Raw genomic sequence first — 25,248 nt, forward strand, 5'->3', positions numbered from 1 at the left:
ATATCTCCTAGTTCGAGACTGCTCTGAGTCATAAAGCACCGTCTATTTGGAAACTTCTTATGATTCACAAAGCATCTTCTAGTTGGAGACTCTTCTCTGAGTCATAAAGCACCTTCTAGGTAGAGATCCTTCTCTGAGTTGTAAAGAACCTTCTAGTTGGAGACTCTTCTGATTCATAGAATATTTTCTAATAGGAGACTGCTCTGAGTCATTAAACACCTTCTTGTTGGAGACTCTTCACTGTCAGGAAGCCCCTTCTAGTTGGAGACTCTTCTGAGTCATAAAGTACCTTCTAGTTGGAGACACTTCTCATGATTCATAAAGCACCTTCTAGTTGGAGACTGTTCTCTGAGTCATAAAGCACCTTCTAGTAGGAGACTGTTCTCTGAGTCATAAAGAACCTTCTAGTTGGAGACTGTTCTCTGAGTCATAAAGCACCTTCTAGTAGGAGACTGTTCTCTGAGTCATAAAGAACCTTCTAGTTGGAGACTGTTCTCTGAGTCATAAAGAACCTTCTAGTCGGAGAATCTTCATTCATAATGCATTTTCTAGTAGGAGACTGCTCTGTGTCGTAAAGTATAGTAAAGTAAAGTTAGTTTCCAATTGTAGACACTAGTGCGTCTGTCTGCTCACTCAAACCCTTGTCATTTTATTGTCTTATGTTGCACCTTCTCCACATTTTCCAGGAATATTCTTATGATGTTACTAAGTGTATCCAGAGTATTTTCAGATTTCGTTATAAACGAATGTGGAGAAAAGTACAGAAAATGTAAAATGCACATGAAATCCACAGTGTAATGTTTTGTATTCAGTCTTGGGCCATTGAATAGTTGTGTCCTCAACTTTGGTCTAATCATTTTCCCATTATCTTGAAACTGTTCCCTTTTAATTGCTTCCATGGTTATGCTTTTCATATTTATTCTGGCAGGAAATGTCCAAGTTCCCACCAGTGTAAAGGGTTAATCTGTGTATGTTTCTCTCTCTCTCAGTTCTAAGCTGAAGCCCCAGACTAACTCCAGTGTGTTCAGCTCGTTACAAAACCTAAAAGAGGACAAGGCCAAGCCGGTGAGAGACGAGTATGAGTACGTGTCAGACGAAGGAGAGCTGAAGATTGATGAGTTCCCCATCAGGAGGAAAAAGAGAGACTTATCCTGTGAGTTTTCTGTTTGAAAGTAAATATTACCGTCAGGTAAAATGCCCCACAATTGGCAGCTCAGTGGCTCCAAATACTGCGAATGTTGGCAATTGTTTACCTGAGTGCCCTGGAACATTACCTCAGAACTTGGTGACACACTACCCCCTATTGTTTATCACCTGTCCCTGGTCAATCTAGTCCTAGAGAATATCTACTTTCTATTTGAAAGTCAATACTTCCTTCAGGTAGAATTTACTACGATTGGGCAGCTAAAATGCGCCAAGTTATGCTAATTTATATATTGGCAAAATATTATATCACACCACTACATACTTCAGCCAAGAAAAGCTATATCACAGTTTCTAGCTTTGTATTACATACTTTTTCCACATTCCACAAATCCTCAGCAATCTACACACAATACCCCATAATGACAAAGCGAAAACAGAAATACCTTATTTACATAAGTATTCAGAGCTTTTGCTATGAGACTCAAAATTGAGCTCAGGTGCATCCTGTTTCCATTGATCCTCCTTCACACAGCCAAGACAACACAGGGGTGGCTTCGGGACAAGTCTCTGAATGTCCTTGGTCCTTGAGTGGCCCAGCCAGAGCCTGGACTTGAACCCGATCTAACATCTCTGGAGAGACTTGAAAATAACTTTGCAGCGACGCTCCCAATCCAACCTGACAGAGCTTGAGAGGATCTCCACAGAAGAATGGGAGAAACTCCCCAAATACAGGTGTTCCAAGCTTGTATGGTCATACCCAAGAAGACTCAAGGCTGTAATCACTGCCAAAGGTGCTTCAACAAAGTACAGAGTAAAGGAATACTTATGTAAATGTTGATATTTCAGTTCTCATTTAAATTAGAAAACAGTTTAATCCATTTCAGAATAAGGCTGTAACATAACAAAATGTGGAAAAAGTCAAGGGGTCTGAATACTTTCCAAAGGCACTGTATATATTTCTTTGTCACAATACTGCAGTAAATAAATCTATTAAAGTTCACCTTAGGTTTATTGAGATTGTGAAAGAGTAGTCCTGTCTTCTGATTGGCAAGTTGTTGATTAGACACTCTCTTGTGATTGGATAGTTGTTGATTGACTCTCTCTTCTCTCCCTGCCAGTCCTGTCAAACATCAAAGAAGCAATCCAGCCATCCAAGAAGCCAAAGCTTATCCCCTCTGATGTCAAGGTATGTAAGCTCCTCCCCCAAGGTATGACCAATAATATCCTTCTATACTCAAAGTAAAGACCAGTAATAGAATGTCTAACATTCTGTTCACTCAGACCCTTTTCACACTAAATCAAATCAAATCAAATGTTATTGGTCACATACAGATATTTAGCAGATGTTATTGCATGTGTAGCAAAATGCAGTAATACCTAACAATTCACAACAATACACACAGCTAAAAGTAAAATAATGGAATTAAGAAATATATACATATTAAGACGAGCAATGCAATGCATCGACCGCATTATCTACCAAGGGAATTCTCTTCGATTATAATCACAGCCGTATATATTCCCCCCCAAGCAGACACATCGATGGCTCTGAACAAACTTTATTTGACTCTTTGCAAACTGGAATCCATATATCCGGAGGCTGCATTCATTGTAGCTGGGGATTTTAACAAGGCTAATCTGAAAACAAGACTCCCTAAATTGTATCAGCATATCGATTGCGCAACCAGGGCTGGCAAAACCTTGGATCACTGCTATTCTAACTTCCGCAACGCATATAAGGCCCTCCCCCGCTCTCCTTTCGGAAAAGCTGACCACGACTCAATTTTGTTGCTCCCTGCCTACAGACAGAAACTAAAACAAGAAGCTCCCGCGCTGAGGTCTGTTCAACGCTGGTCCGACCAATCTGATTCCACACTCCAAGACTGCTTCCATCACGTGGACTGGGATATGTTTCGTATTGCGTCAAACAACAACATTGACGAATACGCTGATTCGGTGAGCGAGTTCATTAGAACGTGCGTTGAAGATGTCGTTCCCATAGCAACGATTAAAACATTCCCAAACCAGAAACCGTGGATTGATGGCAGCATTCGCGTGAAACTGAAAGCGCGAACCACTGCTTTTAACCAGGGCAAGGTGACCAGAAACATGACCGAATACAAACAGTGTAGCTATTCCCTCCGCAAGACAATCAAACAAGCTAAGCGTTAGTATAGAGACAAAGTAGAATCTCAATTCAACGGCTCAGACACAAGAGGTATGTGGCAGGGTCTACAGTCAATCACGGATTACAAAAGGAAAACCAGCCCAGTCACGGACCAGGATGCCTTGCTCCCAGGCAGACTAAATAACTTTTTTGCCTGCTTTGAGGACAATACAGTGCCACTGACACGGCCCGCAACCAAAACATGCGGACTCTCCTTCACTGCAGCTGAGGTGAGTAAAACATTTAAACGTGTTAACCCTCGCAAGGCTGCAGCCCCAGCCGCACCCTCAAAGCATGCGCAGACCAGCTGGCTGGTGTGTTTACGGACATATTCAATCCATCCCTATCCCAGTCTGCTGTTCCCACATGCTTCAAGAGGGCCACCATTGTTCCTGTTCCCAAGAAAGCTAAGGTAACTGAGCTAAATGACTACCGCCCCGTAGCACTCACTTCCGTCATCATGAAGTGCTTTGAGAGAGTAGTCAAGGACCATATCACCTCCACCCTACCTGACCACGACCCTTTCTTCTTTCTGGAGAGTTCTTTATTCCTGTCTGTGTGATGTACTGAGAACCCAGCTGGCTGTATGGACGGGGACAGTACATCCAGAGAGAGCCATGACTCCGTGAAACAGAATATGTTACAATCCCTGATGTCTCTCTGAAAGGAGATCCTCGCCCTGAGCTCGTCTACGTTATTGTCCAGAGTTGGAAGGGGTGGATATTGTGCATGCCTCCTGAGTCGGACTAGAGGTCCACTCCGAATACCTCTTCTCTGCCGGCAGCGTCTTGGAACAGCCTCTGGGATAAGTTCAATTGCACTGGGGGGTAAGAACTAATTATCCAATTCGGAATGTCATATTCCTGCTCGTAATGGTGAGTTTTCCTCGCACTCAAATCCAAAAGTTCTTTCCGGCTGTATGTAATAAGACAAAAAAACGAAATACTGCAAAATTGCTAGAAGCAGAGCTGCCATTTCTGTCAGCGCCATCTACCACTACTGAGCTGAGCAGAGCAGTGCTGGACTGGCCTGGTTACACATCCACCATAGCGTCTATCAGGTTCATAGTGTTAATATCAGGTTCATAGTGGTAATATCAGGTTCATAGTGTTAATATCAGGTTCATAGTGTTAATATCAGGCTCATAGTGTTAACAGGTTCACAGTGTTATCAGGTTCATAGTGTTAATATCAGGTTCATAGTGTTAATATCAGGTTCATAGTGTTAATATCAGGCTCATAGTGTTAATATCAGGTTCATAGTGTTAATATCAGGTTCGTAGTGTTAACAGGTTCACAGTGTTATCAGGTTCATAGTGTTAATATCAGGTCCATAGTGTTAATATCTGGTTCATAGTGTTAATAACAGGTTCATAGTGTTAATATCAGGTTCATAGTGTTAATATCAGGTTCGTAGTGTTAACAGGTTCACAGTGTTATCAGGTTCATAGTGTTAATATCAGGTCCATAGTGTTAATATCTGGTTCATAGTGTTAATAACAGGTTCATAGTGTTAATATCAGGTTCATAGTGTTATCAGGTTCATAGTGTTCATAACAGGTTCATAGTGTTAATATCAGGTTCATAGTGTTCATAATAGGTTCATAGGGGCGGCAGGGTAGCCTAGTGGTTAGAGTGTTGGACTAGTAACCAGAAGGTTGCAAGTTCAAGCCCCCGAGCTGACAAGGTACACATCTGTCGTTCTGCCCCTGAACAGGCAGTTAACCCACTGTTCCTAGGCTGTCATTGAAAATAAGAATTTGTTCTTAACTGAGGTAAAATATATTTTTTTGTTAATATCAGGTTCATAGTGTTCATAACAGGTTCATAGTGTTAATATCAGGCTCATAGTTTTAACAGGTTCATAGTGTTAATAACAGGTTCATATTGTTAACATCAGGTTCATAGTGTTAATATCAGGTTCATAGTGTTAATATCAGGTTCATAGTGTTAACATGTTCATAGTGTTAACATCAGGTTCATAGTGTTAACATCAGGTTCATAGTGTTAACATCAGGTTCATAGTGTTAATATCAGGTTCATAGTGTTAACATCAGGTTCATAGTGTTAACATGTTCATAGTGTTATAATTAGGTTCATATTGTTAACAGGTTCATAGTGTTAATATCAGGTTCATAGTGTTATTATCAGGTTCATAGTGTTAATATCAGGTTCATAGTGTTCATAACAGGTTCATAGTGTTAATATCAGGTTCATAGTGTTAATATTAGGTTCATAGTGTTATTATCAGGGTCATCGTGTTATTATCAGGTTCATAGTGTTAATATCAGGTTCAAGATGTTAATATCAGGTTCATAATTGTAATATTAGATTAACTGTGTTAACAGGCTCATAGTGTTAATATCAGGGTCATAGTGTTAACATCAGGTTCATACTGTTCATTTCAGGTTCATAGTGTTATTATCAGGTTCATAGTCTTATTATCAGGTTCATAGTGTTACTATCAGGCCCATACTGTTAACAGGTTCATAGTGTTAACAGGTTCATAGTGTTAAAATCAGGTTCATAGTGTTAACAGGTCCATAGTGTTAACAGGTCCATAGTGTTAACAGGTTCGTAGTGTTAATATCAGGTTTATAGTGTTCATAACAGGTGCATAGTGTTATAATTAGGTTCATAGTGTTATAATTAGGTTCATAGTGTTAACAGGTTCATAGCAGGTTCATTGTGTCAATATCAGGTTCATAGTGTTCATAACAGGTTCATAGTGTTAGTATCAGGTTCATAGTGTTAATTTCAGGTTCATAGTGTTAATAACAGGTCCATAGTGTTAATTTCAGGTTTATAGTGTTAATATTAGTTTTATAGTGTTAATATCAGGTCCATAGTGTTAACAGGTTCATAGTGTTAATATCAGGTTCATAGAGTTAATAACAGGTCCATAGTGGTAATATCAGGTTCATAGTGTTAACAGGTTCATGGTGTTACTATCAGTTTCATAGTGTTAATATCAGGATTATAGTGTTTTCAGGTTCATAGGGTTAATATCAGGTTCATAGTGTTAATATCAGGTTCATAGTGTTAATATCAGGTCCATAGTGTTAACAGGTTCATAGTGTTAATATCAGGTCCATAGTGTTAATATTAGGTCCATAGTGTTATCATGTTCATAGTGTTAATATCAGGTCCATAGTGTTAATATAAGGTTCATAGTGTTAATATCAGGTTCATAGTGTTCATAACAGGTTCATAGTGTTAATATCAGGTTCATAGTGTTAATATCAGGTTCATAGTGTTCATAACAGGTTCATAGTGTTACCAGGTTCATAGTGTTAATATCAGGTTCATAGTGTTAACAGGTTCATAGTGTTAATATCAGGTCCATAGTGTTAATATTAGGTCCATAGTGTTATCATGTTCATAGTTTAATACCAGGTCCATAGTGTTAATATAAGGTTCATAGTGTTAATATCAGGTTCATAGTGTTCATAACAGGTTCATAGTGTTAATATCAGGTTCATATTGTTAATATCAGGTTCATAGTGTTCATAACAGGTTCATAGTGTTAACAGGTTCATAGTGTTAATATCAGGTCCATAGTGTTAATATCAGGTCCATAGTGTTAATACCAGGGTCATAGTGTTAACACGTCCATAGTGTTAATATCAGGTCCATAGTGTTAATATCAGGTCCATAGTGTTGACAGGTCCATAGTGTTAACAGGTTCATAGTGTTATCAGGTTCATAGTGTTAACAGGTTCATAGTGTTAATATCAGGTCCATAGTGTTTTCATGTTCATAGTGTTAATATCAGGTTCATCGTGTTAATATCAGGTTCATAGTGCTAATATCAGGTTCAGTGTTATCAGGTTCATAGTGTTATCAGGTTCATAGTGTTAATATCAGGTTCATAGTGTTAATATCAGGTTCATAGTGTTCATATCAGGTTCATAGTGTTAATAACAGGTTCATAGTGTTAATATTAGGTCCATAGTGTTATCAGGTTCATAGTGTTAATATCAGGTCCATAGTGTTATCAGGTTCATAGTGTTAACAGGTTAATGTCTAGAGATTCTCTAACATCCAGAAGGACTCTGATATCTACAGTTAGACGTCCATTAAGACAACGGCCTAATGACTGCTTCTAAGATCCCAACAGTCAGAGGAAAACATTCTGGAATATTTTCTCCGTCCACGTGGTCATTAATGAATTCCGTGTGATCCTCTATGTTGCAATGGAAATCACATGTGTGTGAGTGAAGCGTGTGTGAATCAAAGGCAGCGCTGTGCAGCGCCGGGCCAAAGGACACCACACATTGAGAGTGAGAGAGAAAGAGAGCAGAGTACCTCTCCCACCCAGATGCAGAGGCCTCTTTGGCCCCCTGCTCCATGGCTTCCCTCCACCACACATTGAGAGAGAGAGAAAGAGAGCAGAGTACCTCTCCCACCCAGATGCAGAGGCCTCTTTGGCCCCCTGCTCCATGGCTTCCCTCCACCACAGTACAGGACCCCTTGGATATAAAAAATGACAAGGCACGGAAGAGTGCAAACAGAAGCTCCTCATGGACAATCTAGAGACACTTTGCTGACTGCTACAAAAATGGGAACGTAATCAACTTAATCTTCCACACAGACCATCCCTGGGCATGGCACACAGCTATAAGAGCACACTACCCCTGTATTGGCGGAGGGTGGAAAATCAGAATAGTGTAAAACGAGAACCCTGAGACAGACACTAGAGGTCGACCGATTAACCGATTAATTAGGGCCGATTTCAAGTTTTCATTAACAATCGGAAATCGGTATTTTTGGACACCGATTTGGACGATTTAAAAAAAAATAATTTTTAACACCTTTATTTAATATTTTTTTAACTAGGCAAGTCAGTTAAGAACACATTCTTATTTTCAATGACGGCCTAGGACGGGTGGGTTAACTGCCTCGCCTGTTACGCGAATGCAGTAAGAAGCCAAAGTAAGTTGCTAGCTAGCATTAAACTTATAAAAAACAATCAATCAATCATAATCACTAGTTAACTACACATGGTTGATGATATTACTAGTTTATCTAGCGTGTCTTGCGTTGCATATAATCGATGCGGTGCATATCATTGCGCCAATGTGTACCTAACCCTAAACATCAATGCCTTTCTTAAAATCAGTACACAGAAGTATATATTTTTAAACCTGCATATTTAGCTAAAAGAAATCCAGGTTAGCAGGCAATATTAACCAGGTGAAATTGTGTCACTTCTCTTGCGTTCATTGCACGCAGAGTCAGTGTATATGCAACAGTTTGGGCCGCCTAATTTGCCAGAATTTTACGTAATTATGACATAACATTGAAGACTTATGGATGCCACCAGTTAGATAAAATACGGAACGGTTCCGTATTTCACTGAAATAATAAATGTCTTGTTTTCGAGATGATAGTTTCCGGATTCGACCATATTAATGAGCTGAGGCTCGTATTTCTGTGTGTTATTATATTACAATTAAGTCTATGATTTGATAGAACAGTCTGACTGAGCGGTGGTAGGCAGCAGCAGGGTCGTAAGCATTCATTCAAACATGACTTTCATGTGTTTTGCCAGCAGCTCTGCTGTTTATGACTTCAAGCCTATCAACTCCCGAGATTAGGCTGGTGTAACCCTTGTCACGAACCGGCTCAAAGCCCGTAACAAAAGGGAGACAACGTGGAGATAAGGAGTAACAAAACATATATTTATTAAATAAAGTAACTAAGTATACTGTACAATGGTGTGTGTAATCAGTAATCAGTAGTGTAAGTGAGTGTTTTGCATGCATGAATGTCATAATGCAGGGTGTTGAAAGGTGCCAAAGCAAACAACCAAAAGGCAAACAAGATACATAACAAAATCTGTAAAGGTGCCTGCATGGAGAGGGTCTCCTCCATGAATGGGGAAGTGGTGTGTTTATCCTGGGACACACCGGGCCCAGGTGTTTCCCATGTAGCTGACGACCCTCCGAACTCTGCCCACCGGCGTCCTAATAAGGAAACAAGAACAAAGAGAGAATACGGCAGACAGAGTGGGAGGGTCGTCACACCGATGTGAAATGACTAGCTAGTTAGCGGGGTGCGCGCTAATAGCGTTTCAAACGTCACTCGCTCTGAGACTTGGAGTAATTGTTCCCCTTGCTCTGAATACGTCCATAAACACTCCAGCCAGCTGGTCTGCGCATGCTCTGAGGACACGGTTAGGTATTTCGTCTGGGCTGTCAGCCTTGCGACGGTTAACACGTTTAAATGTTTTACTCACATCGGCCACGGAGAAGAACAGCCCACAGTCCTTGGTAGCGGGCCCTGTCAATGTCAGTGTGTTATCCTCAAAGCTTGCGAAGAATATGTTTAGCCTGCCTGGAAGCAAGATGTCGGTCTTGGCGGCGTGGCTGGTTTTCCTTTTGTAGTCCGTGATTGTCTGTAGTCCCTGCCACATACGTCTCATGTCTGAGCCATTGAATTGCGACTCCTCTTTATCTCTATACTGACGTTTAGCTTGTCGGTGTCTGCCCTTCGTACATCAGCTGATATCTCAAAGTGCTATACAGAAACCCTAAACAGCAAGCAATGCAGGTGTTGAAGCACGTTGGCTAAGAAAAACTCCCTAGAAAGGCCAAAACCTAGGAAGAAACCTAGAGAGGAACCAGGCTATGAGGGGAGGCCAGTCCTGTGGCTGTGCCGGGTGGAGATTATAACAGAACATGGCCAAGATGTTCCAATGTTCATAAATGACCAGCATGGTCAAATAAGAGGTCTGGGACAGGTAGCACGTCTGGTGAACAGGTAAGGATTCCATAGCCGCAGGCAGAACAGTTGAAACTGGAGCAGCAGCACGGCCAGGTGGACTGGGGACAGCAAGGAGTCATCATGCCAGGTAGTCCTAGGCATGGTCCTAAGGCTCAGGCCCTCCGAGAGAGAGAAAGAAAGAGAGAATTAGAGAGAGCATACTTAAATTCACACAGGACGCCGGATAAGACAGGAGAGGTACTCCAGATATAACAAACTGACCCTAGCCCCCTGACACATTAACTACTGCAGCATAAATACTGGAGGCTGAGACAGGAGGGGTCAGGAGACACTGTGGCCCCATCCGAAGATACCCCCGGACAGGGCCAAACAGGAAGGATATATCCACACCCACTTTGCCAAAGCACAACCCCCACACCACTAGAGGGATATCTTCAACCACCAACTTACCATCCTGAAACAAGGCCGAGTATAGCCCACAAAGATCTCCGCCACGGCACAACCCAAGGTGGGGAAACCCAGACAGGAAGATCACATCAGTGACTCAACCCACTCTAGTGACGCACCCCTCCCAGGGACGGCATGGAAGAGCACCAGTAAGCCAGTGACTCAGCCCCTGTAATAGGGTTAGAGGCTGAGAATCCCAGTGGAAAGAGGGGAACCGGCCAGGCAGAGACAGCAAGGGCGGTTCATTGCTCCAGAGCCTTTCCGTTCACCTTCACACTCCTGGGCCAGACTACACTCAACCATAGGACCTACTGAAGATATGAGTCTTCAGTAAAGACTTAAAGGTTGAGACCGAGTCTGCGTCTCTCGCAGGGTAGGTAGGCAGACCATTCCATAGAAATGGAGCTCTATAGGAGAAAGCCCTGCCTCCAGCTGTTTGCTTAGAAATTCTAAGGACAGTAAGGAGGCCTGTGTCTTGTGACCGTAGCGTATGTGTAGGTATGTACGGCACTACCAAATCGGAAAGATAGGTAGGAGCAAGCCCATGTAATGCTTTGTAGGTTAGCAGTAAAACCTTGAAATCATCCCTTGCCTTAACAGGAAGCCAGTGTAGGAAGTCTAGCACTGGAGTAATATGATCAAATTTTTGGGTTCTAGTCAGGATTCTAGCAGCCGTATTTAGCACTAACTGAAGTTTATTTAGTGCTTTATCCGGGTAGCCGGAAAGTAGAGCATTGCAGTAGTCTAACCTAGAAGTAACAAAAGCATGGATGAATTTTTCTGCATAATTTTTGGGCAGAAAGTTTCTGATTTTTGCAATGTTACGTAGATGGAAAACAGTCTGATATGTTCGTCAAAAGAGAGATCAGGTCCAGAGTAACGCCGAGGTCCTTCACAGTTTTATTTGAGACGACTGTACAACCATCAAGATTAATTGTCAGTGGGATATCCTAATTGGCCGGTAGGGACATCCTTGTCTCATCGCGCACTAGTGACTCCTGTGGCGGGCCAGGCGCAGTGCACGCTAACCAGGTCGCCAGGTGGACGGTGTTTCCTCCGACACATTCGTGTGACTGGCTTCCAGGTTGGATGAGCGCTGTGTTAAGACGCAGTGCAGCTTGGTTGGGTTGTGTTTCGGAGGACGCATGGCTTTCGACCTTCGTCTCTCCCTGTCAGACCTGGTCCCTGTCAGACCTGGTCCCTGTCAGACCTGGTCCCTGACAGTAAATCTTAGTAAGACTAACAAATGGTGTTCCAACAAAGGTCCAGTCTCCAGGGCCAGAAATACAAATTCCATTAGACACCGTTGCCCTAGAGCACACAAAAAACTAGACATACCTCGGCCTAAACATCAGTACCACAGGTAACTTCCACAAAGCTGTGAACGATCTGACAGACAAGGCAAGAAGGGCCTTCTATGCCATCAAAAGGAACATAACATTTTAAATACCAATTAGGATCTGTCTAAAAATACTTGAATCAGTTATAGGATCCATTGCCCTTCATGGTTGTGAGGTCTTGGGTCCACTCAACAACCATTTGAAAGGAAACACTTAGAAGTTTGTGGAATTAATGTAGCAGAATATAACATATTAGATCCGGTAAAATATAATTCTAACAGCAGTGTGTTTGCAAAGTTTCAGACTCATCCAGTGGAGAATTATTTTACTGCACAATATTTTGTTCCAAGTCTGCCTCGAGTTTGCCCACATTGATACATTTTCAACTACATAACTACAGAGAGCATACAAAAATCCTATGGTGATACAACATTTAAGTTTACACACTCCCAGGAATGTCATACATGATGGATCATTACCTTCCCTACAGAAAAGACAACCTTCACACATCTAGATGGCCGGGCAGGGTGGGTGTGGAGCCAGACACAGCTGTGGGTTCAAACTGTAGATCCCAGTGACACAGATCCACAAAGAATTAGAAAACAAACTAAATTTTTGACAAACTCTCATATCTACTGGGTGAAATACCACAGTGTGCCATCACAGCAGCAAGACGTCTTGTTGCCACAAGAAAAGGGCAACCAGTGAAGAACTTTAACTATTTGCACATCGTTACAACACTGTACAAAAAAATACACTTATTTTCCACCATAATTTGCAAATAAATTCATTAAAAATCCCACAATGTGATTTTCAGGATTTCTTTTCTCATTTTGTTTGTCATATTTGAAGTGTACCTACAGGCCTCTCTCATCTTTTTTAGTGGGAGAACTTCCACAATTGGTGGCTGACTAAATACTTTTTTGCCCCACTGTATATAGACATAATATGACCCTTGAGAGAGAGAGATAGAGAGAGAGAGAGACCTAGAGACCTAGATCCAGCTGTTACAGGCCTCCATCACTATTGTCATGAGGATCAGTAGTACTGGGTGTGTTTAAGTAGGGGAGGTGTTGTACTGTATATCCCACTCCTGGGGTGGCAGGGTAGCCTAGTGGTTAGAGCGTTGGACGAGTAACCGGATTTTGCAAGTTCAAACCCCCAAGCTGACAAGGTACAAAACTGTCGTTCTGCCCCTGAACAGGCAGTTAACCCACTGTTCCTAGGCCGTCATTGAAAATAAGAATTTGTTCTTAACTGACTTGCCTAGTTAAATAAAGGTAAAATAAATTTTAAAAACTCCTACTGCCCCATTCAACCAGGTCATAGTTATAATAGTAGTAGGAATGTATCCTAACTGACGGGTCATGTCTGGGATCACCTGTGTGACGTAGATCAGGTGTACGTCTGGCTGTCAGGCGTCATTGTGTGCCTGTGGTGTGTTTCCGTTTCACAGTGAATTATAAAGTTATATGCTCTTCTTGTGTTCAGTGTGTTGTACAATAAAACGTGTTGCTCTATTCCATTCTCAGAAGACTGACTCATCAGATGAAGAGTCGCTCCACATCGACACAGAAGTCAAGCCAGAGGTCAAGCGGGAGTTGAAAGGTCGTAACTTGAAGGTAAAGAAGAAGGCGGGAAGCACAGCAGGCATCCTGGACCTACTACAGGCCAGCAAAGCAGTGGGCGGCATCGACTACAGCGTCAACAGGTACATCATTTTTTTATACCTTAATTTAATTAGGCAAGCCAGTTAAGAACAAATTCTTATTTATGGCCTACCACAAGGCAAAAGGCCTCCTGCGAGGATGGGGGCTGGGATTAAAAATACAAAATGAAAATATATGACAAAACACACATCACGATAAGAGAGATACCATTACATAACGAGTGACCTAAGACGACAACACAGCATTGTGAAAACACAACATGACAACAACATGACAACACAGCATGGTAGCAACACAACATGACAACACAGCATGGTAGCAACACAACATGACAACAACATGGTAGCAACACAACATGACAACACAGCATGGAAGCAACACAACATGACAACACAGCATGGTAGCAACACAACATGACAACACAGCATGGTAGCAGCACAACATGACAACACAGCATGGTAGCAACACAACATGACAACATGACAGCACAGCATGGTAGCAACACAACATGACAACACAGCATGGTTGCAAAACAACATGACATCACAGCATGGTACACTACAGTCGAGGAACAATGGGGAAAGTTATTCTGTTTTGAAAGTTGATAAACTTGTAAACCCACTTTTGAGAAAATGTCCTTTAAATATTTTGGTACACCAACTGGAGAGCTCTTTGTCTACACCCATTCAGCATCATTCACACCCTGTTAAGCTTTAGCCCCACCCATCTCTTTAAGAGTTGATCCGAGCCATTCTGTCCTAACAACAGCAGTGAAGCAACCAAGCTAACTAGCTACTTCCAGACACAAATGAGAGAACACCTCACTCTGACCATTTTACTCATCCGAGCAGAGCTGGTTAGGCTGTTTTTATGTTATCCAGAGCGTTGGTAACTGCAAATGTGCTGCTGGCAACAATTTAATTACTCTATTTTTGCCAATGTTTACTGACACCGGCTATATTCAACTGGTGTTGAGCGTTCGTAAATTCATAAGTTATTCTGCACTCTGGCACACTCAGAAGAGAGAAATCGTAGTAGATAGCGAATTTACCAGCTATGTCTATCAACAGTTTTCACAGTGACATCATGAACATTCTATTGAAATGGTTACTTTCATAGTGGAGTCTTTTCTTTAGACATTTAGCTAGCTAGCTAGCGAGCTGAACAATGAACCATAATCCTGACTCGTGAAGTTGCTACCCTGCATGAATCTGCAGGTAGCTAACCAACCGGGTACAATGTTAGCTAGCTAATATTAGGATATAACTAGCAAAGCAAATGGCTCTGAGATACAAATAATATTACTACACAGATCATACACATAATGTGAAGTAGTGAACCAGCCAGCTAACTTTGGCTAGCTAGCTAACAGTACACTTAACTTGAAATGAAAATGACTTTCTGACAAAAATTAGAAACGTGTAATATCTGAAAATGTAGCTACCTAGACTATCTTACCCGTATACATGGATGGATGCTTCTACTTCTCTGTCCCGGATGCCATGGTTGCCCTTAGTTTAAAATGTAATCCGGAGACAAGTGTTTTATACAACAGCCTTCTGGGTGTTCTCTTTTTGACTCCTTCTGCATATTTGCAATCAAATGCCAGAGATTTCTCCATCTCCTTAACTATCAGACTCTATTTCCACTGATTTCAAAACTCGGTCCTCCAGAAAGTGGAGAACACTTATGCAGTTTTTCTACTTGATATCTTTCAAAAAATCCACATTAGAAAGGATTTCCTACACGTACTGACCAACTCAAATAGACAGAAGCTACATGGCAGACCAGTACAGCAACTGCCCGGAATCCGACTGTAAGGCGCTACAGAGGGTAGTGCGTACTGCCCAGTACATCACTGGGGCCAAGCTTCCTAACATCCAGGACCTATATACTAGGCGGTGTCAGAGGGAGGCACAAAAAATTGTCAAAGACTCCAGTCACCCAACTCATAGACAGTTCTCTCTGCTACCGCGCGGCAAGCGGTACCAGAGTGCCAAGTCTAGGTCCAAAAGGCTCCTTTTGATTTGATTTACACAACATGCCTACCACTTTGAAGATACAAAATACTTTTTTTAGTGAAACAAACAAGAAATAAGACAAAAAAAAATGAAACATTGAGTGTGCATAACTATTCATCCCCCACAAACTCAATACTTTGTAGAACCACCTTTTGCAGCAATTACAGCTGCAAGTCTCTTGGGGTATGTCTCTATAAGCTTGGCACATCTAGCCACTGGGATGTTTGCCCATTCTTCAAGAAAAAACTACTCCAGCTCCTTCAAGTTGGATGAGTTCCACTGGTGTACAGCAATATTTAAGTCATACCACAGATTCTCAATTTGATTGAGGTCTGGGCTTTGACTAGGCCATTCCAAGACATTTAAATGTTTCCTCTTAAACCACTCGAGTGTTGCTTTAGCAGTATGCTTAGGGTTATTGTCCTGCTGGATGGTGAACCTCCGCCCCAGTCTCAAATCTCTGGAAGACTGAAACAGGTTTCCCTTAAGAATTTCCCTGTATTTAGCGCCATCCATCATTCCTTCAATTCTGACCAGTTTCCCAGTCCCTGCCGATGAAAAATACTGTGGGGATGTTGTTCTCGGGGTGATGAGAGGTGTTGGGTTTGCGCCAGACATAACGTTTTTCTTCATGGCCAAAAAACTAAATTTTTGTCTTATCTGACCAGAGTACCTTCTTCCATATGTTTGGGGAGTCTCCCACATGCCTTTTGATGAACACCAAAAGTGTTTGCTTATTTTTTTCTTTAATAAATTGCTTTTTTCTTGACACTCTTCCGTAAAGCCCAGCTCTGTGGAGTGTACGGCTTAAAGTGGTCCTATGGACAGATACTCAAATCTCCGCTGTAGAGCTTTGCAGCTCCTTCAGAGATATCTTTAGTCTCTTTGTTGCCTCTCTGATTAATGCCCTCCTTGCCTGGTCCGTGAGTTTTGGTGGACAGCCCTCTCTTGGCAGGTTTGTTGTGGTGCCATATTCTTTCAATTTTTTAATAATGGATTTAATGGTGCCCCGTGGGATGTTCAAAGTGTCTGATGTTTTTTTTAAACCCTGATCTGTACTTCTCCACAACTTTGTCCCTCACCTGTTTGGAGAGCTCCTTGGTCTTGCTTGGTGGTGCCTCTTGCTTGGTGGTGCCCCTTTCTTAGTGCTGTTACACACTCTCAGGCCTTTCAGAATAGGTGTATACAGTTGAAATCAGAAGTTTATATACACTTAGGTTGGAGTCATTAAAACTTGTTTTTCAACCACTCCACAAATGTCTTGTTAACAAACTATAGTTTTGGCAAGTCGGTTAGGACATCTACTAGTACGCAAGTATAAACACTTTGTGACCACGCAGCCATCATACCGCTCAGGAAGGAGACGCGTTCTGTCTCCTAGAGATGAACATACTTTGGTGCGAAAAGTGCAAATCAATCCCAGAACAACAGCAAATAACCTTGTGAAGATGCTGTAGGAAACAGGTACAAAAGCATCTATATCCACAGTAAAAGGAGTCCTACATCGACAACCTGAATAGCCGCTCAGCAAGGTTGAAGCCACTGCTCCAAAACCGCCATAAAAAAAGCCAGACTGCGGTTTGCAACTGCACATGAGGACAAAGATAGTACTTTTTGGAGAAATGTCCTCTGGTCTGATGAAACAAAAATAGAACTGTTTGGCCATAATGACCATCGTTATGTTTTGGAGGAAAAAGGGGAGGCTTGCAAGCTTAAGAACACCATCCCAACCGTGAAGCAAGGGGGTGGCAGCATCATGTTGTGGGGGTGCTTTGCTGCAGGAGGGACTGGTGCACTTCACAAAATAGATGACATCATGAGGTCAGAAAATTATGTGGATATATTGAAGCAACATCTCAAGACATCAGTCTGGAAATTAAAGCTTGGTCACAAATGGGTCTTCTAAATGGACAATGACCCCAAGCATACTTCCAAAGTTGTGGCAAAATGGCTTAAGGACAACAAAGTCAAGGTATTGGAGTGGCCATCACAAAGCCCTGACCTCAATCCTTTAGAACATTTGTGGGTTGAACAGAAAAAGTGTGTGCGAGCAAGGAGGCCTACAAACCTGCCTACACCAGCTCTGTCAGGAGGAATGGGCCAAAATTCAAGTTAAACAATTTAAAGGCAATGCTACCAAATACTAATTAAGTGTATGTAAACTTCTGACCCACTGGGAATGTGATGAAAGAAATAAAACCTGAAATAAATAATTCTCTCTACTATTATTCTGACATTTCACATTCTTGAAGTAAAGTGGTGATCCTAACTTTTACTCGGATTAAATGTCAGGAATTGTGAAAAATTGAGTTTAAATGTATTTGGCTAAGGTGTATGTAAACTTCTGACTTCAAATGTATGTGTCTCTAATATGGTCATACATTTGTCAGAAGGTAAGGAAGTGCAGCTCAGTTTCCACCTCATTTTGTGGGCGGTGTGCACATAGCCTGTCTTCTCTTGAGCGTCAGAGCTTCCTAAGGTGTTCTTTCTCAGTAGCAAGGCTATGCTTACTGAGTCTGTACATAGTCAAAGCTTTCCTTAAGTTTGGATCAGTTACAGTAGTCAGGTATTCTGCCACTGTGTACTCTGTTTAGGGCCAAATAGCATTTTAGTTGCTCTGTTTTTTTGTTAATTCTTTCCAATGTGCCAAGTAATTGTTTGTTTTCTCATGATTTGGTTGGGTATAATTGTGTTGCTGTCCTGGGGCTCTGTAGGACGAGCTTGGTTAGGGGACTCTTCTCCAGGTTCATCTCTCTGTAGGTGATGGCTTTCTTATGGAAGGTTGCTCTGCATGCAATATTTGGTGTTTTACGTTGTACACAGATTATACTTTTGCAGAAGTCTGCATGCAGTCTCAATTTGAATTTTGTGAATGTTTGGTTGATGAGCGGACCCCAGACCTCACAACGATAAAGGGCAATGGGTTCTATAACTTTCTCCCTCTCTCTCTCTCTCTCTCTCTCTCTCTCTCTCTCTCTCTCTCTCTCTCTCTCTCGATCTGTCTCTTTCTCCGGCGGGTACACCTTCCAGCAGTGTAATGTGTTATTGTGTTGTGTTATTTCTTATTGACGTACTTACAGTCAGCCACCTGCATCTCCCAGCACACAGGAGGCCATTCAGGGGATGTTGTCTATGGCCAACCTGTCCTCCGGGGCTACCGCTGGGGCCACAGCCATCTCCTCCGACACCCCTGGGGCCTGGGGCTGTGACCGGCCCGGCAGAAACCACTCCAACACCACCACCGCTGGACGGAAGGGAGGAGCAGCAAGCGGAGCGGGAGGAGGAGTAAGTAAGCGGCCAGCCAAACGACCCCCCAAAAAGACGAAGAAGAGCAGCAGCATCGACAGTGCCGAGTTCGATGATGATCAGGATCACATGGACGCCTGCTTCAAGGACTCAGATTATGGTAACTAGAGATATCTAGTGGAGTTTCCACTAGAGTCATGATACGTTTTCTACTAGAGATATGATAGTTTCCACTAGACATATAATAAATGTTCTACTAGAGATAGAGTAAAGTTTCCAGTAGACATATGATACATGTTCTACTATAGATATATAGTAGAGATTCCACTAGAGATATGATGCATGTTTTACTCAAGCTATAGAGTAGTTTCTACTCGAGATAGAGTAGAGTTTCCACTAGAGATGTAATACTTGTTCTACTAGAGATATAGTAAAGTTTCTACTACAGATATAGTAGAGTTTCCACTAGAGATATAATACTTGTTCTACTAGAGATATAGTACTTGTTCTACTAGAGATATAATACTTGTTCTACTAGAGATATAATACTTGTTCTACTAGAGATATAATACTTGTTCTACTAGAGGAATAATACTTGTTCTACTAGAGATATATTAGAGTTTCTACTGGAGATATAATACATGTTCTAGATATGTGATACATGTTCCACTGGAGATATAGTTTCCACTAGAGATATAGTAGAGTTTCCATTTGTCATTATATGTTTTCTACTAGAGTTATATCAGAGTTTCCACTAGAGATGTGATACGTTTTCTATTAAAGATATAGTAGTTTCCACTAGAGACGTGATACATGTTCTACTGAAAATATAGTAGAGTTTTCACTAGATCAGGTATTCCCAAACAGGGGGTACGCGCAAGGCCGTACGTCAAATTTTTCTTCACATTTTCAGAAAGTCTATATATATATATTTTTTAAATTATTTTTCTTCACGTGTTCAAAAAGTCCATTGATATTTTCCAACAGGGCTATACATCTGGGTGAGGTTTTTTTCTTGCCTGAGTAATTTTGTTTCACTGCCAAAAAAACAATTAAACCATCTAGTGTTCAGCGTGTTCAACAACACAATGTCAAATACAGGTAACTTAGTCAAATAATTAACATCCAATCACATCAACCGTTACTCATCCAATCACATTAACCGTTACTCATCCAATCACATTAACCGTTACTCATCCAATCACATTAACCGTTACTCATCCAATCACATTAACCGTTACTCATCCAATCACATTAACCGTTACTCATCCAATCACATTAACCGTTACTCATCCAATCACATTAACCGTTACTCATCCAATCACATTAACCGTTACTCTCTCACGGTAAACCTTCCCTCTTCCACAGACATTTAGAAACGAAACATGACCATTTGAAAAATAAGACTCCACTAACGGGTCCGAATTCCACTAACGGGTCCGTATGTAGCCAGACGTAGTTGCTGCTCATATTGGTTTCTGTACTAATGGCGCAAAAGCCATGACAGGGAGACCTAGTGGAGTGGTAACGTGCAAGCAGTTGCTCCCGACGCCACTTGGGTCACTGCAGCATCCACCGAGAGGTTCTTGGGTACACTGCAGCATCCACCGAGAGGCTCTTGGGTACACTGCAGCATCCACCGAGAGGTTCTTGGGTACACTGCAGCATCCACCGAGAGGCTCTTGGGTACACTGCAGCATCCACCGGGAGGCTCTTGGTTACACTGCAGCATCCACGAGAGGCTCTTGGGTACACTGCAGCATCCACCGAGAGGCTCTTGGGTACACTGCAGCATCCACCGAGAGGCTCTTGCTGCCAAGGAAATGCCTGACAGCTTGAAAGACGTTTTGGACACTACAGTGAAAATGGTTAACTATGTTAAAGCAAGGCCCCTGAACTCTCATGTATTTTCTGCACTATGCAATGATATGGGAAGCGACCATGTAACGCTTTTACAACATACAGAAGTGCGCTGGTTATCAAGCGGATAAATATTGACACATATTTTAATTGAGAGACGAGCTTAAAGTTTTCTTAAACCTCTTGAAACTAGGGGGCACTATTTTTATTTTGGGAAAAATAACGTTCCCAAAGTAAACCGCCTATTTCTCAGGACCAGATGCTAGAATATGCATATAATTGACAGCTTAGGATAGAAAACACTCTAAAATTTCCAAAACTGTCAAAATATTGTCTGTGAGTATAACAGAACTCATATTGCAGGCGAAAGCCTAAGAAAAATCCAATCAGGAAGTGACTCATGTTTTGAAACCGTTGTGTTCTTATGCACCCCTATTGGTCACTGAAAGAGATATCAACCAGATTCCTTTTTATACGTATTCCCTAAGGTGTCTACAGCATTGTGACGTAGTTTCACGCCTTTATGTTGAAGAATGAGCGTAAAGAACTACATTGCATAAGTGGCCAGCTGAGGGCTCTCAGAGTGATTCTTGCGTAAAAGACAGAGGTAGTCAACACCTTGAGGTTTGATTAAAAAAAACGTTTGCCATGTTTCTGTCGATATTATGGATATAATTTGGAAAAAAATTCCGCCGTTGTCATGACCGCTATTTCCGGTGGATTTCTGAACATAACGTGACAAGCAAACGGAGGAATTTTGGGTATAAAAATAATCTTTATGGAACAAAAGGATGAAATTTGGCAGGAGGTTAGGAAATGCAGCTCAGTTTCCACCATTTTGAAGCTCTCAACCTTCTCCGCTACAGCCCCGTCAATGAGAATGGGGGCGTGCTCGGTCCTCCTTTTCCTGTAGTCCACAATCATCTCCTTAGTCTTGGTTACGTTGAGGGACAGGATGGTATTCCGGCACCACTCGGCCAGGTCTCTGACCTCCTCCCTATTGGCTCTCTCATCGTTGTCAGTGATCAGGCCTACCGCTTTTGTGTTGTCTGAAAACTTAATGATGGTGTTGGAGTCGTGCCTGGCCATGCAGTCGTGGGTGAACAGGGAGTACAGGAGGGGACTGAGCACGCACCCCTGGGGAGCTCCAGTGTTGAGGATCAGTGTGACAGTTGTGTTGCTACCTACCTGGGGGTGGCCTGTCAGGAAGTCCAGGATCCAGTTGCAGAGGGAGGTGTTTAGTACAAGGATCCTTAACTTAGTGATGAGCTTTGAGGGCACTATGGTGTTGAACGCTGAGCTGTAGTCAATGAATAGCATTCTCACATAAGTGTTCCTTTTGTCCAGGTGGGAAAGGGCATTGTGGAGGGCAATAGAGATTGCATCATCTGTGGATCTGTTTAGGCGGTATGAAAATTGTAGTGGGTCTAGTGTTTTTGGGTAATGGTGTTGATGTGAGCCATTACTAGCCTTTTAACCTCTCTGGGATATGTGGGACACTAACTTCCCACCTGGCCAAAAGCCAGTAAAAATGCAGGGCGCCAAATTCAAATAAATTATTATAAAAATCAAACTTTCATGAAATCACACATGCAAGATTGCAAATTAAAGCTACACTTGTTGTGAATCCAGCCATGTCAGATTTCAAAAAGGCTTTTCGGCGAAAGCAAACAATGCTATTATCTGAGGATGGCACCCCAGTAAACAAAGAGAGAGAAGCATATTTCAACCCTGCAGGCGTGACAAAACGCAGAAATAAAAATATAATTCATGCCTTTGACGAGCTTCTTTTGTTAGCACTCCAATATGTCCCATAAACATCACAAATGGTCCTTTTGTTCGATTAATTCCGTCGATATATATCCAACATGTCCATTTATTTGGCCCGTTTGATCCAGAAAAGCACCGCTTCCAACTTACGCAACGTCGCTACAAAATATCTCAAAAGTTACCTGTAAACTTTGCCAAAACATTTCAAACTACTTTTGTAATACAACTTTAGGTATTTCTAAACTTATATATTATCGATCAAATTGAAGACGGGATGATCTGTGTTCAATACAGTAGCAAAACAAACTGACGCTACTTTTCTGGTTACGCGCCTCTATCAAAAGGTACACATGAAATGACGTTCGTTCTGAGCTATGGTTCTTCTTCATTACACAAAGGAAAAACCTCAACCAATTTCTACAAACTGGTGACATCCAGTGGAATCGGTAGGAAAAAATCTGAATGGTTTGTCCTCGCCTGCTAAATAAGTTCAATTATACTCACAGACATGATTCAAAAAGTTTTAGAAACTTCAGAGTTTTCTATGCAATACCAATAATAATATGCATATATTAGGATATATTAGGATATATATGCATATATTAGGATCTGGGACAGATCTGGGACAGAGTAGGAGGCAGTTCAGTTTGGGTACGCTATTTATCCAAAATATTTATCCAAAAGTGAAAATGCTGCCCCCTACCCCAAACAGGTTTTAACAGACTTGCCTAGTTAAATAAAGATTACATTTTCTAAAATGGATTTCACATGACTGGTCAGGGGCGCAGCCATCGGTGGGCCTGGGAGGGCATAGGCTCACCCACTTGGGAGCCAGGCCAACCCACTGGGGAGCCAGGCTCAGGCAATCAGAATGAATTTCTCCCACAAAAGTGCTTTATTACAGACCGAAATACTCCTCAGTTTCATCAGCTGTCCGGTGGCTGGTCTCAGACGATCCGGCAGGTAAAGAAGCCGGATGTGGAAGTCCTGGGCTGGCGTGGTTACACGTGGTCTGCGGAGTTCTACTAGAGAACGAAGTTGAGGCGGCTTATTGTGGAGAAATTAATATTCAATTCTCTGGCAACAGTTCTGGTGGACATTCCTGCAGTCAGCATGCCAATTGCACAATCCCTCAACTTGAGACATTGTGTTGTGTTTCAAAACTGCACATTTAAGTTGCCTTATATTGTCACCAGAACAAGGTGCCACACCTGTCAGGTGGATGGATTATCTTGGCAAAGGAGAAATGCCCACTGAACAGGATGTAAACAAATTTGTCCACAGAATTTGAGAGTATTAAGATTTTTGTGTGTATGGAACATTGCTGGGATCTGTTATTTCAGCTCATGAAACATAAGACCAACACTTTACATGTTTATATTTTTGTTCAGTAGAGTTTTCACTACATTAGAGATATGATGCATGTTCCATTAGAGATATGATGCATGTTCCATTAGAGATATGATACATGTTCCATTAGAGATATGATACATGTTCCATTAGAGATGTGATGCATGTTCCGTTAGAGATATGATACATTTTCCATTAGAGATATGATACATGTTCCATTAGAGATGTGATGCATGTTCCATTAGAGATGTGATATGTGATACATGTTCCATTAGAGATATGATACATGTTCCATTAGAGATATGATACATGTTCCATTAGAGATATGATACATGTTCCATTAGAGATATGATACATGTTCCATTAGAGATATGATACATGTTCCATTAGAGATATAATACATGTTCCATTAGAGATATGATGCATGTTCCATTAGAGATATGAGACATGTTCCATTAGAGATATGATACATGTTCTACTACAGATACAACAGATGTTCCTAACTGATGGCTGTCAGTTCTAGAGACAGGGTCTATGAGAGTAAGTCTTTTGCTTTGTTCTTAGCTGAGACGGTGGTTATACAGCCTGTGTTTGTAGAGTGGCCTCTACCCTTCACTCTACTCTGCGCTGCTAGTGGGAGAGAGGTATGGATGGAAGGAGAGAGGATGCAGCTGCCGCACAGCTGGAGAAAGAGGGGGAGAGAAAGCATGTTAATGGAGGGGAAACCAAATACTGCAGCAATGCACATCATCATCATCAACACATGGAGCAATTTGATTGGTTGGCCTCTGAAATGTGTCATCGCTCGATAGAAATATGCAATTTTCAGGAATGTTACCTTCTAGAAGATTGAGGAGAGAGTGAATAAAAGAGGATGTGATTGAAGGAGCTGTGGAAGAAGACAGTGTTGATCTGTGGAAGAAGACAGTGTTGAGCTGTGGAAGAAGACAGTGTTGAGCTGTGGAAGAAGACAGTGTTGAGCTGTGGAAGAAGACAGTGTTGAGCTGGGGAAGAAGACAGTGAGGCGCTGTGGAAGAAGACAGTGTTGAGCTGTGGAAGAAGACAGTGTTGAGATGTGGAAGAAGGCAGTGTTGAGATGTGGAAGAAGACAGTGTTGAGCTGTGGAAGAAGACAGTGTTGAGCTGGGGAAGAAGACAGTGAGGAGCTGTGGATCATGAGGAGCTGTGGAAGAAGACAGTGAGGAGCTGGGGAAGAAGACAGTGAGGAGCTGTGGAAGAAGACAGTGAGGAGCTGTGGATCATGAGGAGCTGTGGAAGACGACAGTGTTGAGCTGTGGAAGAAGACAGTGTTGAGCTGGGGAAGAAGACAGTGTTGAGCTGTGGAAGAAGACAGTGTTGAGATGTGGAAGAAGACAGTGAGGAGCTGTGGAAGAAGACAGTGAGGAGCTGTGGAAGAAGACAGTGAGGAGCTGTGGAAGAAGACAGTGTTGAGCTGGGGAAGAAGACAGTGAGGAGCTGTGGAAGAAGACAGTGTTGAGCTGTG

At 42.0% G+C, this 25,248-nt stretch overlaps 1 protein-coding gene across 3 annotated transcripts in view; it reads left to right on the top strand.

Annotated features, from left to right (window-relative positions):
* The window catches only part of LOC139371475 (lysine-specific demethylase phf2-like), a 107,884-nt gene that overhangs the window by 76,557 nt on the left and 6,079 nt on the right, over nt 1-25,248 (top strand). Inside the window, exons 15-18 of one of the 3 annotated variants that reach the window (XM_071111921.1) lie at nt 990-1,153; nt 2,265-2,332; nt 13,361-13,539; nt 18,621-18,925. In XM_071111921.1, coding sequence (XP_070968022.1) covers nt 990-1,153; nt 2,265-2,332; nt 13,361-13,539; nt 18,621-18,925 — 716 coding nt within the window. Of the gene's footprint in view, nt 1-989; nt 1,154-2,264; nt 2,333-13,360; nt 13,540-18,599; nt 18,926-25,248 lie in introns of all 3 variants that reach the window. The other 2 variants (XM_071111919.1, XM_071111920.1) reach the window with 2 other exon arrangements.

This window comes from Oncorhynchus clarkii, chromosome 17 (genome assembly GCF_045791955.1).
Source record: "Oncorhynchus clarkii lewisi isolate Uvic-CL-2024 chromosome 17, UVic_Ocla_1.0, whole genome shotgun sequence".
Classification (NCBI taxonomy): domain Eukaryota; kingdom Metazoa; phylum Chordata; class Actinopteri; order Salmoniformes; family Salmonidae; genus Oncorhynchus; species Oncorhynchus clarkii.